This window comes from Perca fluviatilis, chromosome 17 (genome assembly GCF_010015445.1).
Source record: "Perca fluviatilis chromosome 17, GENO_Pfluv_1.0, whole genome shotgun sequence".
Lineage (NCBI taxonomy): Eukaryota > Metazoa > Chordata > Actinopteri > Perciformes > Percidae > Perca > Perca fluviatilis.
The window spans coordinates 3914158-3932234 of NC_053128.1; the positions used below are offsets into that span (position 1 = coordinate 3914158).

The window sequence follows — 18077 nt, forward strand, 5'->3', positions numbered from 1 at the left end:
CATTATGTCAATGACGGGTCCCCACAAAGATAGTGCTGTGTGTGTGTGTGTGTGTGTGTGTGTGTGTGTGTGTGTGTGTGTGTGTGCGCGCGCTCCCTCACCGGTGCATAGGAAGCGTTGGATGCTCTCTGTGCCCTCTTTACACACGGACGCAGGCGGGTAGGACATCATTGCAGCATCAAGTGTAAAGCTCTGTCACAGCACACATACAGGGTTTATTAAAAACTGTACGTTTTTAGCCTTTACATTCCTGTTAGTGTGAATCCTAAGACACACACCTCAAGGGTGCGGATGTAGACCAGAGCTTTGGGGAGCTGGACGATGCTGTTGTCACTCAGGTCCAGGGTGCGCAGGCTGCTCAAAGAACCAACTGAGGACGGCAGCTCACTGAGACAGTTACCTATTCAGATACAGAGTGATGTAGGAAAACATAACCAACACCATTCGACCTGCACATGTCATTCATGGGAGCAAGCAGGACGCAGCAAGCATGATACCCTTTAAATTGAGTGTCTGGAGAAGTCGCAGATCCCCGATACAGTCCGGCAGTGCTTTTAAACGGTTCCTCTCCATATTCAGAATCTGACGAGACACAAAAAGGACAAACATGGATGATGCGTAGCATTCGTGTACACTCATTTCCCTGTATATTTTTTGATTTAACCTTTATTTAACCAGGTAGGCCGTTGAGAACAGGTTCTCATTTGCAATGGCGACCTGGCCAAGAAAACCATAAGCGTGCAGGACAACATACAGTTTCACATTCAATATAATAAAAGAATACAGAATACAATAGGCTACATAAAGTGCAGATTAAGTAGGCATTACAAAGCTGGTGCAAAGTGAGGTGTAAGTAAGACGATGGATATGCAAAAGTGATATGGTAATAACACAATATACATGAATAGACAGTCTATGTCACTGCTGAGGTGTAGAAAAGAGTAAAAAAAACAGTTGGTGCAAATTGTGGTCTAGTTAGTGATGTGGATCAGTTATAACGCAATATATATGAATAGACAAGACTATATAAATGCTGAAATGTGGTGAAGAGTCAATATACAGTTAGTGCGAAGTGTGGTCTAGATAGTGATGTAGATCAGTAATAACACAGTATACATGAATAGACAAGACTATATAAATGCTGAAATGTGGTGAAGAGTCAATATACAGTTAGTCTAGATAGTGATGTAGATCAGTCGATGTACAAAAAGTGTGAGACAACAAAGGTGGGAAGAATAACAGAATAACTGTTAAAGGAACTTATTTGGGACTTATTGGGAATTTAGCTTATACCATCAGACTCCACAGATGGATAGAAGATACCCCTTCTCATCTCAGTGTGTGTAGGCTGTGTGCGCATTGCTCTGTCAGCGCAGCGCAGCCAGAACAGGCGTGAATGGTTCCACATCCTACTGCTCGACTAAGTGACAAATAGCCTTTATTTATATGTTATTTTATTTTAGAGTCACTAAAGCGTAGCACAAAAACAATATAAAGATGAGACACACTCTTCTAACCGTAAAAAAACCGGGAACTATATTCTCAGGCGGAAGAATATAGTACTTGCGGGAGTGATATGCTCGCAGCAAGCCTGTCTGAGAATATAGTTCCGGTTATTTACGGTTAGAAGATGGCTGCGTCTCATGTTACGCTTGTTTTTGTACACGCTTGTGCCTCTACAAATCACAACATGTAAATAGGAACATGTTGGCGCTATTTTGTCACTTTTGTCACAATTCGGAGCAGTAGGCTAGTTGGAACCAGTTACCTCCAGGATCTGTGCTGGGCTAAGCTAATGCTGGAGCCGTCAGACAGCGTTACAGCATGCACGGAGATGAGAAGGGTATGTATTGACTTGTCTAACTCTGGGGGTTACGGTGAATAAGCTAAATTCCCAATAAGTCGGCGTGTTCCTTTAAGCAGTTGAATAGTGCAAAAGAGCGCCAACAGATATGAGTGCAATGCAGGTGAAGATGTGCATCAACAATGCAATGGGGCACGACAGAGATAATGGAGTAAGGGTGTGCAAATCAGGAGTCGAGTCTAGAATGGCTTTACCTGCAGTGACGCCAGCTTCCCAATGTCTTCTGGGAGTGAAGTGAGCTTGTTCTCATGTAGATCCAAAACCTTTGGAAGCAAACAGATTTGTTTTTGTGATGAAGCGGGGGTCAGAGTTTAGGCTTTTAACCCTCATATTATGTTAAGGGTCAATTTGACCCATTTGCGTTTTTGTGTTGACCAAAATACTGGTTAACCTATCTTTTTCTCCATGAAATTGTATGACATTTCCTCATTTAGGGTCATGAACTTGTTCATAAAATCTGGACACACTGATGTGTAGTGGAATGTCTGTTCAGAGTTTGTATACAAAGATGATGTTGCGGGTCATTTTGACCCGGAGACTTTCAACACCCATTTAGGTGTGTGTGTGTGTGTGTGTGTACGTGTGTGTGTGTGTGTGTGTGTGTGTGTGTGTGTGTGTGGGAGGGTGTGTGTGTGTGTGTGTGTGTGTGTGTGTGTGTGTGTGTGTGTGTGTGTGTGTGTGTGTGTGTGCGGCGCTATTGACGATCCGGATTGTGAATTTTCCTATGATGAAGAGGATTCAGGGGACAGTCTGGTGTAGTATACATTAGCTGAAAACAATGGGCAGCAATCATCCTCAACATGGACAGCTAAAGATGCTAACATAAAATGGTCAACATCAAAACACTGACGCTAAGGCAGACTGTCATCAAGATGACTCCAAGCCCCACAAGATTTTCTGCCACACTAGTTGATGATATTCAATCACCATTTCATCTCTTCATATCCCAACCAATAGATAGGATCATAGTGGACATGACCAACTTGCAGGGGAGGTGTGTATTTCAAAAGAAATGGAAGTCACTGGATAAGATTGACTTGCATGCATACATTGAAATCCTAGTCCTGCTGCGTCCACAGCATCCACCCATGCTCTGCAGTGCCACGTTACATCCCGCAACACCCTGCTGTGATGTTCATACGCACAGAGTAGTCAGGATCTGGTATTGGAGACTGCACTACTCAGTACGACACAATGTGCCCTGCTATGACATGAACTTCCATGACTACCTCAAAGTCACTGTTCCATTATCTCTAATGTGACTATTATCGCCACTGTTCATCACACCCCCAACCGGCCCGTCAGACACCGCCTACCAAGAGTCTGGGTCTGCCGAGGTTTCTTCCTAAAAGGGAGTTTTTCCTCGCCACTGTAACAACAGCCACTGATAATGCTTGCTCTTGGGGGAATTACTGTAATTGTTGGGGCTTTGGAATTCATAGAGTGTGGTCTAGACCGACTCTATCTGTAAAGTGTCTCGAGATAACTTGTTATGATTTGATACTATAAATAAAATAAAATTGAATAGTATTAGCTGGAGTGTACAAGTCAAAGGGAGAAGCAATTGTCAGTCTGTGGAATGATGAGAGTGGAAGGCCGATATTTCTAGCAACAATGTCTTTGGAGTCAATTCATACGAAAGCTTGGGTGTTCCGCAACACCAGAGCTGGTCGAGTGAAAGAGACAAACTAGCTGAGATCAGAGATGTATGGGATGAATTGGTCAAAATTGTACCTGTCTTGTACAATCCTGGTCCCCATGTCACTGTAGATGAACACCTTGTTCCATTCAGGGGGCCCTGTCCCTTCTGACAGTACATGCCCAACAAGCCTGCCAAGTATGGCATCAAAATATGGGCATCCTAGGATGCCAAATCTAGCTACTATGCATGGAATATGCAAGTGTATACCGGAAATATTTTCACTAAATAATTGGTAAAAACAGTTTTGGGGGAAAAAATGTTTGTGATGAGGAAAAAAAGTTGGTTTTGAGTGTATTTGCACTGTACGGGTCATTTTGACCCGTAACATCATCAATGTCATTTTTTTTCAACATAATACGAGGGTTAAAAGAAATAAAAAAAAAATCTGGTCTTTTGGTAAATCATCATAAATGTTTAAACATCTGATGGTTACACAGGAGTCTATATATCCTCTGCTTATGCCATCCCAGAAAACCTAGCCTCACGCAGCTTTGGGTTGGAAATGAGCGGAGAGAGAACTCGAATTAAACTAGTCCAAAATGGACAACTGGTTTTAAAATCATTTAACATTGTGACATGCTTCATACTAGGGCTGAACAATTTGGGAATCTAATTGCGATTTTTCTGCTAAATATTACGATTCAATGTGTGATTTTTATTTTTTCAAAGATTAGCTCAAGTTCAATATTCACGACGTAACAGATAAAATCAGCAAAAAGCGTGGAACACTGGACCGTCACACAGAACATTTATCACAAAAGCTATAAGTTATAATTATAAAAAACAATTCCAATAAAAAATATCAGTACTGTACCTGTAAACTGACATCTCTAATATGCCTCAGTTCAACATATTGCACCTTCTACCATCATGTTAAATAATAGTAATAATAAAATCCCCTTAAAATAGGACTGTGAAGAAGGCTCGGTCACTTTTGGATGGCACATCATGGTAAAGCCACTCAGGTCACAAAGCACCCAGACTATGGAGGAAATATTTAATCATAATTCAAATTGAAAGTCCAAAGAGAAAACAAAGCGAGATCAAATGAAAAATATTATTATTATTTTTTAATTTTCCATTTGGCTTTGGCTTTTAATATTTGGCTTTGAATTTCAATTTAACATTGGCTTTTAATTTGGATTTAATATTTGGCTTTTGAATTTCCATTTAACATTGCCTTTTCGTTTGGACTTGACACATGAACACATTAAATGAAAATTAAAAGCCAATGTTAAATTGAAATTCAAAAGCCAAATATTAAATTCAAAAGCCAAAGCCAAATGGAAAATAAAAAAAATAATAATATTTTTCATTTGATCTCGCTTTGTTTTCTCTTTGGACTTTCAATTTGAATTATGAATAAATATTTCCTCCATAACCCAGACAATTAATTTGCAGTCAGACGTTTATACATATCATTCAGTAAAACAATGTTGAATAAAACACCACACTACATTAGTTTAGTCAGTTCAGTTTATTCATTTAAGTCATTTCTATTCTACCGTATTTTCCGCACTATAAGGCGCACTTAAAAGCCTTTAATTTTCTCAAAAAACGACAGTGCGCCTTATAATCCGGAGCGCCTTATATATGGATCAACCTCTCGGATCACTGCCCTGTTGACGGGACACTGCGTCGCTGTAACCTCGATAAAACTTCCACTCATTCGCGTTTTTATAACTTTAAAGCATTAAATATTCAAAATATACAGCCATGCGACACACCAATTCAAAGCTTAGCCTCTAATGATTAATTTAAGCCCACAAGTAAAAGTAAATTGTTTACTTTGTAACAGTTGTGTAACTGCTATAAATCATCCAATGCTTTATAGCAGTTACACAACTGTTACAAAGTAAACAATTTACAATAAAACAATTCAGCCATAATCTGCGCAGCTGTCGAGAGTGCATCCATACCTGATTTCGTTGGCCTTTCAGCAACAAAGTGGTATTTTGGCCAAAACTTGATTTTCATAAATCCACAAAAGTCCAAGGAAATGTAATATCCAAGCTTTATATTCCAAAACGATCTGTTCGCCTCACAATGTTGAAGTTTCTGGCCGAATCACAACGGAAAAACGCGTTTTCCATTTCCGCACTTGTCATCGCCGCTAGCTTCTCTGCCCAGCTTGCTACATGATCGATGTGGGCGTCATTGTATTCCCTAGCTTCTAAGCTTTCGATTGGTAGCTCATATTAGCCAATCCGTTCAGGTTTGCCTCTGATATGTCCAATGGAAGCGGACAAGCCGATGACAACATGTCAGGGACCACGTTGAGACGATCGCTATTTATCCGGACCACTTAGATTTAAATGCTATAAGGAGGGAGTGAACGGAGTTGTCAGAACGCTTCATAAAGTTTGACTTTATCTGACGGTTTTGTTGACATTCCCTTTAGCACAGCTCCATCTAGTGGATGCATAACGCAACCCCAGTCAAACGTTTGACTGCAGTATCTTATATTCTATGCGCCTTATAATCCGGTGCGCCCTATATATGAAAAAAGTTCTAAAATAGGCCATTCATTGAAGGTGCGCCTTATAATCCGGTGCGCCTTATAGTGCGGAAAATACGGTATTTTGAACTCTCTCTTCTCTCCAGTCCCTGGATCTGAACCAGAGCTGAGGCAAACTGCCTTGACATACACCTGCCAGGAACTGCTGAACCTGGTACATGGCTCAATATTCGGATTTGACATAACATACCGAAGGGACTTTCACGGAGGAGGCATCGGGCAACGTGTGATGGGGGGTGAAGAGAAACAAGAGGAGTGTGGCGAGAACATGGAGAGGGACTTTTAAACCAGCCATACACTATCACACACTTGACAGCATCGCCTCATCCCGCTAAAAAAACATAATCAAGGACCCCCCTCACCCAAGCCACGAACACTTTCAGTTCCTCCCCTCAGGAAGGCATTACAGGTCTGTCAGAACCCACACATCCAGGTTCAGAGACAGATTTTTCTCCACAGCCATCACAACTCTAAACATTCAATTACAGAAATAGGACTTCATCATGCCGAATTATTATCTTTTGCACTGCATTTGTACTTTTCCTAAGATTTTTTGGTGTGATAGTACGGCGTGAGTAAGTGTCCCATTATGTGTATGTGAGGGTATAGTTTGAGGAAGGGTATGGCGTGTGTGTATGAATGTATACTTCTAGGCACCAGAAGGAGTAGCACTTTAAAGTTGGTTGTGACAATGTTTCACAATGTTTCACAATGTTTTACAATGACAAATAAAATAATTTAAATTCTGATCACAAAGGGAAACATTCGCTGCCTAACAAACAAATTAGAGGAGCTAGAAACCCTTGTCAGGAGCCAGAAATTGTACCGGTAGAGCAGCATCGTACACCTGACAGAGACGTGGTTGGACGAACAATAACATATAACCATATAGGGCCAACAGCAGTCACACTCAGTGTGCTGATGGTGGGAGACACCATATACCTGGGTCATAGGTGAGGGTAGATTTTCTAGTGGAAAATGTGTGTAAGTTTTTGTGTTTTCTAGAGTTAGAGGAGGCCGTGCAGTTGCTGAATCGGTCTTCATTTCAGATCAACAAAGGTCAGTTTAAAAGAGTTTCTTCAGATTTTGAGAGACTCAAGTCACGCTCATTCCGCTCCCCGTTTCCGGGTTAGCTCTACCAATCAGATGGGTCATTTGAGTCCAACTGCCGACAGTGCCCGCCCCGCCGATTATACATGTCAAATCTGCCAAAATGACGATGGCATGGAACACACCGAACAGACTCGAGTCACTGACCTCGCCAGACTGTCCATCGGCCGATTATCATTTTGGTGTGTCTCAGGCTTTAGAAATAAATGCCAGTAAGACAAAAGAGCTTGCTATTCAAAATGGGATAGAGTGGATAAAGCCAATAATGATCAAGGGACAGATAGTTGAAATGGTTAATGATTTTAAATACCTTGGCACTTATATTGATGGCAAACTTACTTTTAAGGAAAACACAGATTTTATCTTTAAGAGATGTTCTCAACGGCTTTACCTGCTACGAAAGCTTAACTTCGCAGTGAACCAAAATATCCTGGAAACTATATAAAAGCTTAGTGGAAAGCATCCTATCTTTTAACATGATCATGTGGTATGGTAACCTAACCATCCAAAGGAGGAACAAACTGCAGAGAATAGTGAACATGGCCTCAAACATTATAGGGAAGCCACAAAAGCACTTAGGACAGAGTATTTATGAGGAACGCATTACAAACAAAAGCTGAGAAAATAATCAGTGACCCCTCCCATCCATTACACAGCAAGTTTGAACTCCTACCCTCAGGGAGGCGTTTTAGAGTACCAACAGCAAATAGAACCATCTTTAAGAAATCCTTCATCCGCAGTGCTGTGAAGGTGCTAAATAACACTGGGAACCGTACTTAAGAATGGAATGTAGGGCGAGGCAGATTTCCAGGTTGCAGGTTTTATGCACAGCAAGCATTTTTAGTAGGCTATATTTATCTATTTATTTACTTTTGTAAATGTTACCTTCGTAAAGTCACTTATTATGAAATGTATTGTCTATTGTATTTTTGTCAGTTTTGCCGTCTTGGCTATGTACTGTTTGTAATGTCCTGTCTCTCCTGTATTCTTGTAATCTTGGTGAAACCGAAGAAACCTTTTCACATCTGTGGACAATAACGTTTTTCCTATTTGTATTTTGTATCTCGTTTCCGTAAATGGAAGTAAACATATACTGTATTTACATTTTTGAAAAGCACCAGACTATTTAGAAAATTATAATGAAATCAAATAATAGTTAACGAGTAATTACCAGTAGGAGGCAGTAACGCAATGCATAGGATGTTACTCAAAACCAAAAAAAAAAAAAAAAAAAAAAAAAGAACAGCAATGGGAGTCAGGGTGTGCTTAATGTTGCTAGTGAAAATCTTGTGTCTTATGTTTTTGCTTTGGTCGTCCTGCTTTTGTTTAACCACTTTTTTATAAATAAAAGCAGCGTCACGTTTTGCAACTCAAGCCATCGTGTTATCACCTTTTTTGTTCAGATTCCCAACGCTTTCTTAGACAAGGACATTTCTGTAAACAATCTGTGATATGTAACATTATTCCAGCATTTATCTTATAAAAAAAAACAGTGAATATAATAATGAAAAGAGGAATACAAAATGTTGAACCAAATATTCAACTAAATATTCACATGCGATTAATCGCGGTCTTCACGATTAGCTAATTGCATTCTTTCAAATCGAGATTTGAAAACGATTAATCGTTCAGCCCTGCTTCATACAGGCACTTACAATTTCCAGCATTCTAAATGTATCTGGTTTACATTACCTTTAAAGTGGCAAGAGCGTTGATGTCACATCCTTTGGGCAGCAATGACCTCAGTTCATTGTTATGGAGGATAAGGACCTGAAGGAGAGAAACACAGGACTGTTCAGCCAGGGACACAGTAATGGCTTTTTTCCATTACATGGTACCTGCTCGACTCGCCTCGATTCGGCGCACTGTGAGTCCCTTTTCCATTGCAGATGTTAGTACCGCCTCAGCGTGGCTGGTCGTCATAGCGACTGCCGTGGGCGTGGCTTGGTAGCGTTGCATTCCCGACTCATTTCCTGGTTCTCCTTCTCCGTAAACAACATGAAATCAGAGAGTTAACTTTTACTGCTCCAGATTTCCCACCGTGGTCAGAAAGAACAGGGCAGACACTTTGTTTCTCTCACATATATATGACTCTAGAGTCGCTACTCGCTGCGGAGATAATCGCCATCACTCTGTCACTTCTCCCTCGCTCACCAGCTACACACACACACACACACACACACACACACACACACACACACACGGCGACTCGACACACACCAGCGCACAAGTATAAACATCAGGCCACTTTTGTGCGCGCGGAGAAAGCTTCGCGGGGCCGGAGCCTCCCGCGGCAGAAAACACCGCTGGCTAAACTATTTAAATATGTCCCGCTCCGCAATGCGATCAGTGGACGATTCTTTCCGACCAGTCAGCAGCCTGCAGGGTTTCACGACACATTTTCGGCTCGCCTCAGCTCGCTTGGAACCTCGACTGAGGAGGTACTAAAAAAAGTACCTGTTAGCAGGTACCAGGTACTTTTTTTCGTAATGGAAAACCAAAAAAGGCGAGTAGAGTCGAGGCGAGTCGAGTAGGTACCATGTAATGGAAAAGCGCCATAATACTGACTAGGGATGCACCGAATCCAAGATTTGGCTTCGGATTTGGCCGAATATTGGGCTTTTTGACGGAGTTCGCTTTCTGCCGAACCTTAGAATGTTTTTCCAACGAACTGAACCCTACGCTTGCGCTACGGCTGGTCGACGTAATGACGTTGCCGTTGATTACGGGAAGGTGTTTGGGTAGGTGGAGCGTTCAATGCAGTAGGCTGTGAGAAAGTGAAAATGGAACTTGTGAAGAGAAAAAGTGTTTGGCAGTACTTTCAGTCAAAAAAGTCGAGCTACACAATGCCGATTTGTCTGGTGGTGGCGAGGACCCTAAACAATACACAACATCGCCGCTATTAAAACATTTGCGTATGAAACATCCGAAAGAATACGAGTTGTGCATGAAGGAATCTACAGACAGCAGCCAAAATGCAGCAACTTCAGGTACGGCAAACGAAGGACAGTCACTGTTTACTTCATTCATGTGTTTACTGTGTTAGTGGACTGAGGATGGGAGGAGGATTCGGTATTGGGTTTTGGATTCGGCAGAATCTTAACCAGTGGATTCGGTATTTGGCCGAACCCCAAAAATCTGGATTCGGTGCATCCCTAATACTGACACAGGGGTGGTTTATAGGTTACATATTGGTGATACAGTATTAATGCATACACAGAATAGAAAATAAATACACTATGTCTCCATGTTGCATTCTCACCTTCTTCTGTAGCACCTTGCAAATGGAAAAGGCACTTGAGGGAACCTGTGGCAGAACAGACCATTGATGTCATCATCTGCAGTAGTAACCACACACTAATTAATACAGAATTGTACAAACAGTTGCTTATGCAGCCAGTTGCAACAGTAAAAAATGGAAGGTAATGGTTCAATCCTAGAAGTCAACATGCACACAAGAGCATGACAAGCAAGTCCCTATCAGTCCTGAAGCATACGTAAATAAGGCAGGATTTCGCTCATGAAGGGAGCAAAATGTGCTCCTATTTTAAAGGGTAACTACAGTTTTTTTAAACCTGGACCCTATTTTCTTATGTTTTTGTGTCTAAGTGACTAATGGGAACAACAAAAGCAATACTTTTAGCGTGTATAGAGCCAACGTATTTTCACATGTAAATCGGTAAACTGTGTTCATTTTAACTTGTGATGGTTGGAAAAGTGATGAGACGACCCAAAACGGCTTTTCATAGTTTTATTTTGTGTCCGTCGACTTTGAATGAAGTGTATTTTACGATGCTAACATGACTGTTTATCTACATGGAGTCTGGTGGGTTTAGCGAACGCTATTTCGCGGATGTTTTTATGTTTAAAAAAAGGATCTTACTCTTTAACAGAAAGGTCGACCTCCTTAGAATTCCTTTCCATAATGTTGTCAGACACTTAGAATATTAATCTGAGCCTGTCAGTGGCAAAACCAGCACTTTTGTGAAGGTAAATACAATCCGCACAACTGCCCTATTAACTTACATTGTAGCTTGTTTCGCTGCTGCCGACTGCAGCGATCTCGCTTAATACTGGACCAACGTCAAAGATTGTTGTTCCCATCAGTCACTTAGACACAAAAACATAGGATAGGTTGAAAAAAAAAGGTAGTTAATTTACTTTTTCCCAATTTCAAATGATGTCCCCAAAAGGAAACTTTGTCAACATCTGTTTTATCTAAAAAGATAAACGTCTATTTGTTCATCTCACTTCAATTGTATTGCTGCAAAATGGGATTGTCAAGCAGACAAACCGACCAACACATATATAATAATACATTGATTCTTCTGTCGGCGTATGTGTATCGATAAAGCATTGCCACGGAAAATATCGCATCGATTCCCCCCCCACCTCTACTACTAATAGACTTTTGTCACAAATAGTCATAAAAGAAGCTTGCCTCACAGCTGTTGACAGCAACATACTCACCTCTGAGAGCTCACAAGCTGAAATATCAAGGATGTCATCAGCACCTGCCTCCTTAGACTGAAGAACAAGAAATAACCGTTATTGGGTTTGTTCGGGAATAGACATTTGTTTATTAGGACAACAAAGATGGATAATGTTATGCTAACAAAGGAAATACTTCCACACTAGGGATGATGCATTTTTGATGAAGAAAATGGTCTCATACTCATAACCAGGGTCCAAAATAAACTTTTTTGTCCACCAGCCAAATGGCTAGCCTGGTCCTACCAGACTCTGGTCCATTTCATTTGTACGGAGAGTCTGGCCACTCTCCATTGAAAAGACTTTAACTTCCTTGAAGGCGGGTACTCTGTTGAAGTTTAAAACTATTGGATCTGCCCAGAGCAACTCTGGATCTGCCATAACCAATCGCTAACGTTTGGTCGTGACGTCGGCTTAGCATCGCTAGCGTTAGCCTTAGCCAACTCCTTCACCACTAACTGGCTGGAAAATCAAACTTTTCCCGAACCCCATGGGAGAGGAGGGCCACAACATCACGGCCACCTTGTTTCTGGCCAGGAGACGTCGTGATAACGTTGCATTAATCAGGCGTTTTAGTTTGTCTTTGCAGCGAACAATAAATCACTGACTACTGTAGCATCCCTACCCATGTGCATCACTTTATCTGTGGCAGCTGCCGCTTACGGTACTTTTCTACACACAGGAGAAGACTTCCCATAAAAACCCCCATCGGACTAACGTTTCTTCACATACACACAGCTCACGTGGCCACCTGTCTAAATGGGAAGGCTTGGCCAGTAAACAATCATGTAAAAGGAGAACGGTGAAAGTTTACTTTTCTATCAAGCAGCAAAGAAGGTGTAGCGTTAACATCGCACGTCCTGCGATGTGACTATCGTACATGCGCACATCGCCATGTAGACGATGAAACAAATAATCGTGCAGCCCTAATGCAGCGGCCAATCATTTAACTGGCAATCAGACTTGTGTAGAATAATGTCCTTACTATTTGCAAATAAATATAATAAGAATGTAAAAGGTTTCCATAAGAGACCAAGTGTTTTTTGGTGTATGCTTATTGCACAGAGTTGTGTGCTGTCATAGAGACGGTGGTTGCGGGTTCTCTGGGCAAGGCACATCTGCATTCCCCAAACAAAGGAAACTCTGACGCACAGAAGCTTTAGTTTAAGCCATAACTATAGAGTAGTTAAAGGTCATGAGTCTCCAGCAAAGTACATTAAGTAATAATAACAAGTGAAACAGGAACAGAATGTACCGCTTCACGTGAGAGCAAATGAGGACGAGACATAACACAGTGGCCCCCACCATGGCATGTGTTATGTGAAGGTAACAGTCCCTGTGCTGGAGAAGAAGAGGGGGCCCAAGAAATAAAGTATAAGAGATGAGGGGAAGAATAGATCGGGGCTCACGAGGTCTGACAGTCTAGAGATACGTGGACCGGCTCCGGCTTTTTGTCTGTTGCTAGGGAAACTTAGTCTCTGCGTGCTTTGTGATCCCACAGATCTGTGTATTGTAACTCCGAAGCTTGACTGATTAAACAAATGTATTTGACTTTACTCAGACACATTGTCCCAAAAGGGGGGACCACAGAGGAGGTAATCCCTAACACTTGGCAGTGTGTTTTGAGGTGGTGTGAGAGCCCCGTACAGTAAACAGGAAACATCACTGCCTCTATTGCTGCCAAAAGACAGTTTGAAAACCCTATGAGGGTAAAGAATTGTTGTTGTATTGTTCGGCCACAGTGTATTAATGTGAATGGTCCCTGTACTGTAAAAGCGTTTTGAGTAGTCAAAGACTATCAAAGAAAAAGACTAGAAAAGCGCTATATAAATACAGTCCATTGACATGTATAGCCTGCTTCCACCGTAACCCTCCCCCCCAGATAAGCAGCAGAAAATGGATGGACATTTTTACATTGACAGACTCTTCTTACCAGGCACAGCTGATATTCCAGTCTCGTCTGGGAGTCGTTGCTGGGTTTCCTCTTTCTGAAGAACAGAGGCATGCTAAGTCCTGCCCGTCCTGCTGCCTCTCTACCTGCTGGGTTTCCCTCCTGTCCCTCCACTACGAGAGCTACTTCAGAGGACTGATGGACAGGCGGGAAAGCCCTGACAGCGTCTGCACAGTGAAAAATTAAAATAAAACATTTTGATTATTCAGATGAAGCAATAGGACGTGAACTTATATTGCAATAACCTTTTAAAAAGTTCCACAGTACACCATACGATGATGTTAAAATTTTACAAGTCAATGCTGACTGAATACATCTTTTCGGCCACTTCGGCAGCGGAACAAGTTGCAAAAAACAGCACTGACACTGGCATGTTATCACCTTAAGGTGTTATGGTGAATGCGTTAGCCCTCAATTGTCTATTTACACATTCAGCAAATGTAGAGCAACATAATCATACATTTGGAATCATGGCCAGCTGATGAATGTAAGTCCAACATTCAACCCATTTATAGTCTCCACCTACCCCTGAGAAATATATCTGCTTTTTTAGCAGCTATGTGCTCCACTATGTTCACCAGCTAGTTGCTACCTTGTCTGTCAGCTGTTTGGTAGTGTTGAGCTGAAAACAGCTGCCTGCTATGTCTGGAAACAAAGCTGATGAGAATGAAGTTTGAGGTCAGGAAAGCCAAGACAATTAGCTAAAAGAGGCAAAGTGATAATGTATGTTGGTTTGTTACGAATGACATCTATAGTAATTTGATTTGGTTTAATAATAAAATAAAAAATATTGTGTGTGTTTTTGCCTGTGTGTGTGTGGCGAAGGGCAAAGGCACACTGGTAAAGGCAAATGAGGTGTAACCATGTATCCAGTTAATTTAAATGGCTCACGTTACTGTATTTGTGTGAACAGTTAACTTCATTTAATATTTTATGTGCCGTTTTCTTTAGTGGGGTGCAAATTTTTTATCTTTTAATGTTTTATGAGATCATTTTAAAGATCCACCATATTTGCGACGGGAGATTAGCTCCGCCCCAAGACGATTGTGATTGGTTTAAATAAATGCAAACAACCAAGAGAGACAATAACCTTAATGCTAGTTCTGAACAGGTGCCATAGTGTTTTTTCTTCAAGGATCCAATAAAAAAAAATAAAAAAATAAAAAAAAAAATCAGAAAAAAACTTTTATTTAAAAAGTTTGACGAAAGTTAATATTGTACTTTAATCCCAATAGGGTAATTCATCTTTGTTTGTTTGCTTTTATTAATCATTTTTATTGTAAAATAAAAAACTAAACTTATTTAAATAATTCCTGTGACTTTTGTAATTTGTTTTCAAGAAGAAGAAAAAAACAATTAAAATCTTAAATCTGGTTGTGGTGTAAAAAAAAAAGAAAAAAAAAAGATCTGAGATTTTAAATTTTAGGCCGTATCGCCAGCACTACTGCTGCATAGTAAAAGCCAACCAGCATGTTTTTCATTTGATTTGGGTACACAGGGAGAGTATGAATCATTATTAGTAAAGCAACAAGCCTCCAGAAAAGCAACCCTCAAAGGCAGGGTCTGCAATACATGCCAGTTGGACTTCTCCGCTCATTTAAAAACAAAAAAAGGAGAGCAGACAAAATTGTAGATTGTAAAAGCACAAAAACAAAAATTCTGTGGCGAGATATTCTACTTGCAAAACGAACACAGCAAACACAACCAGGACTGGTGGCCGACGCAGTGAATCAAATTGTTGGTGCTGGAGTTCAGTGCAAGGGTAGTCTCGCATTGCCAGACCGAGGGGTCAGCCCTATGTTCCCACAGCCCTATATTCCCACATTTTTAAAAATCTTTTTTTCACTGAAAATCAGGCCCTATGTTCCCACAGCCCTATGTTCACCACCAACCGGCCCCGTCAGACACCGCCTACCAAGAGTCTGGGTCTGCCGAGGTTTCTTCCTAAAAGGGAGTTTTTCCTCGCCACTGTCGCAATAGCCACTGCTAATGCTTGCTCTTGAGGGAATTACTGTAATTGTTGGGGTTTTGGAATTTATACAGTGTGGTCTAGACCTACTCTATCTGTAAAGTGTCTTGAGATAACTCGATACTTACTTGATACTATAAATAAAATTGAATTGAATTGTTTCCACATTTCTAAGATTTTTCTTAAAATTAGAGTTACATTCCATCCGTTGTCCATTGCTACTGGACAATATTTTGGGTGTAATTGGGTTAGGGTTAGGGTTAGGGCTGTGGGAACAAATTCTGTGCAACAAGTGCAAGGGTAACAATCTTGTGCATATAGCAAACAGAGATAAAAAATACACCTAAAGTTGTACTGCTTCGAGGTCTGGCCTCATGGAACTACTTGAAGAGATGTTTTCAATGCAGAACTGACTATTCCCCTGAACTGCTCCAAGGCTTCAGAAAGTGTTGATTCTGCATATTACATTACAACATTGAAAAGCAGAAATGGGCATCCATTACAGCTCCCATGCAGGCAGCAACCATCACAGCTGAATGCTGAAGCCAACACAGATGGAATTAGAGAAGCAGTACCTAGGGCTGTGCAATTAAAGCAAATTTGAATCGCCGTTAAGATTTCAGCTCCTACTGATTACAAAAACGGAATAATCGAGAAAAACTATTATTTTGCACATTACGTTCTGCAAGTAAACTCTTATTTTGTCTTGTGTTGTGAATGAACAAAATAAAAAGTTCAAATGTACGGGTGTGATGAGGCACCCAGCTCACGAGGCGAGACGCGAGATTGGGTTCACGCGATTGAGACAAGATTGCAGCACTATTTTACGGAAAAATTCAATGAAGAAATAAGACTGGAAAAATAGTCCTTTTATTCAATCGAAAGTCACAAAATGAAAAACGAGCATTTGTGGTTTGGCCACAAAACGCAAATGACTGGCTTCTCTCCTGTAGAACCAACAGTTCCACTGTTACTTATTCCATATGTACGGTGGAGAGAGAGTCTCTTCACTCAGAGAACCAAGTTACAACGTAACTAAACGTTTTCTGTATTCAGATAGAGATAGATTCAGATACAGTATTAGGGGATGACTAAGGCCTATATAAAAGAGACTTCAGATACAGTATTACAGTATTACACTCGATTAATTTATAACTACTGACTCTTGAGAGACTTAATTGGACCGCTCCATTTATTTTCACATATATTTGTAAGTGTATTTGTTTTTACGGTATATGTTTTAAGTAACATATGGGCCCTGTGGGTGTGGATGTGGGCAGGGTGGATTACCGTAAATGATGTAGCTAGCGAACGTTGGATCTTTAAGAGCGTAGCACTAGCACACAAAAACTCAAAGGTGATCAACCTAGCAATACTTTACACCATATAACAACCGCTGTTAAGACACCCATGCTAATCTAATTAACAACCATATGGATATTAGCTCGCTGTATGTAATTTAGTTAACTCTAAGTCACACTGATAAAGGCTTAACGTTAATGTCAAGGCAGATCATGTTAGCTTCCCTATGACAACTTACCACTCTCTACATTCAGCAAACGCGAGCTAACAAAGCTAGCATGTAGCTAAACAATACACCAAAAACTAGCTATAACAACACCACGAAGTTCATTTCATACTAACAGGCTGTGGGTTGATTCGCTGCTTCTCACTCTCTTCTGGGTAACGTTAACGTTAGCTGGTCAAATTAAAGTGGGACGTTAGGCCAAGTCAGTCGTCGAAAAAAAAGAAGGGGACCGAAAGTAGCTAACGTTATTCAACGTAACCTTCCTACTTCATAAAATAAGAGAAACGCAGCAATATTCCCGATACGAGCCCTCCTCAGCTGATACCGCTTCCCTATGAATGTTGCTAAATCATAACAAATAACTGCAGCTCATCTTCTTCTTAGCTCAGTTATTAGCGGATTGCAACTAGCTTTAAGATGCATTATCGCCCTCTACAGGATTGTGTAGTATCACAATAACAGTCTATGGTAGTTTCATGAATTACCATGAGCATAAGCATAGGCCTAGGGCCTAACTTTGGGTTCAGTTTTGATTATTGGGGGGTTGTAACCCCCCCTCGTAAATTACGCCTATGGCGTAGTCCCTAATGTTTTCTGTAAATAAAAGGTAACCCTTTATTTAATGGTTCCCATTGATTCTAGTATACATGTGAATTTATAGGAAGCTTTCAGGAAAGGACTATGCAATTATTTGGTAGGCCCTACTGGGGAGTGTCTGCAATCAGGTACCCCACAGTTACCTCAGAGAATGTCTAATAAGGGGAGAACTTCCACTCTCTGGAAACTTCCGGCTTCTAAACTGGTTGCAGTTCCACTCTGGTTCCATATGAGGCATATTATGGCGCTCACAGGCAACTGCAGAATGAATGGAGGTCTGTGGAGCTATACCCCTCAAAATCCACTTTTCTCAGGATATAATTTTTTGTCTAGTAGTTTGAATGTTG

General features: G+C 40.9%; 1 protein-coding gene across 4 annotated transcripts in view; it reads right to left on the reverse strand.

Moving 5' to 3' along the window:
• The window catches only part of lrsam1 (leucine rich repeat and sterile alpha motif containing 1), a 40995-nt gene extending 23470 nt beyond the window's left edge, over nt 1-17525 (reverse strand). Inside the window, exons 1-10 of one of the 4 annotated variants that reach the window (XM_039780633.1) lie at nt 17250-17525; nt 16896-16941; nt 13619-13803; nt 11665-11721; nt 10457-10501; nt 8887-8964; nt 2059-2127; nt 498-582; nt 279-400; nt 102-192 (exon numbers count right to left, since the gene is read on the reverse strand). In XM_039780633.1, coding sequence (XP_039636567.1) covers nt 102-192; nt 279-400; nt 498-582; nt 2059-2127; nt 8887-8964; nt 10457-10501; nt 11665-11721; nt 13619-13690 — 619 coding nt within the window. In that variant the 5' untranslated portion in view covers nt 13691-13803; nt 16896-16941; nt 17250-17525. Of the gene's footprint in view, nt 1-101; nt 193-278; nt 401-497; nt 583-2058; nt 2128-8886; nt 8965-10456; nt 10502-11664; nt 11722-13618; nt 13804-15948; nt 16042-16895; nt 16942-17145; nt 17214-17249 lie in introns of those variants that run through there. The other 3 variants (XM_039780632.1, XM_039780635.1, XM_039780634.1) reach the window with 3 other exon arrangements.
• Nucleotides 17526-18077: the final 552 nt, after the last annotated feature.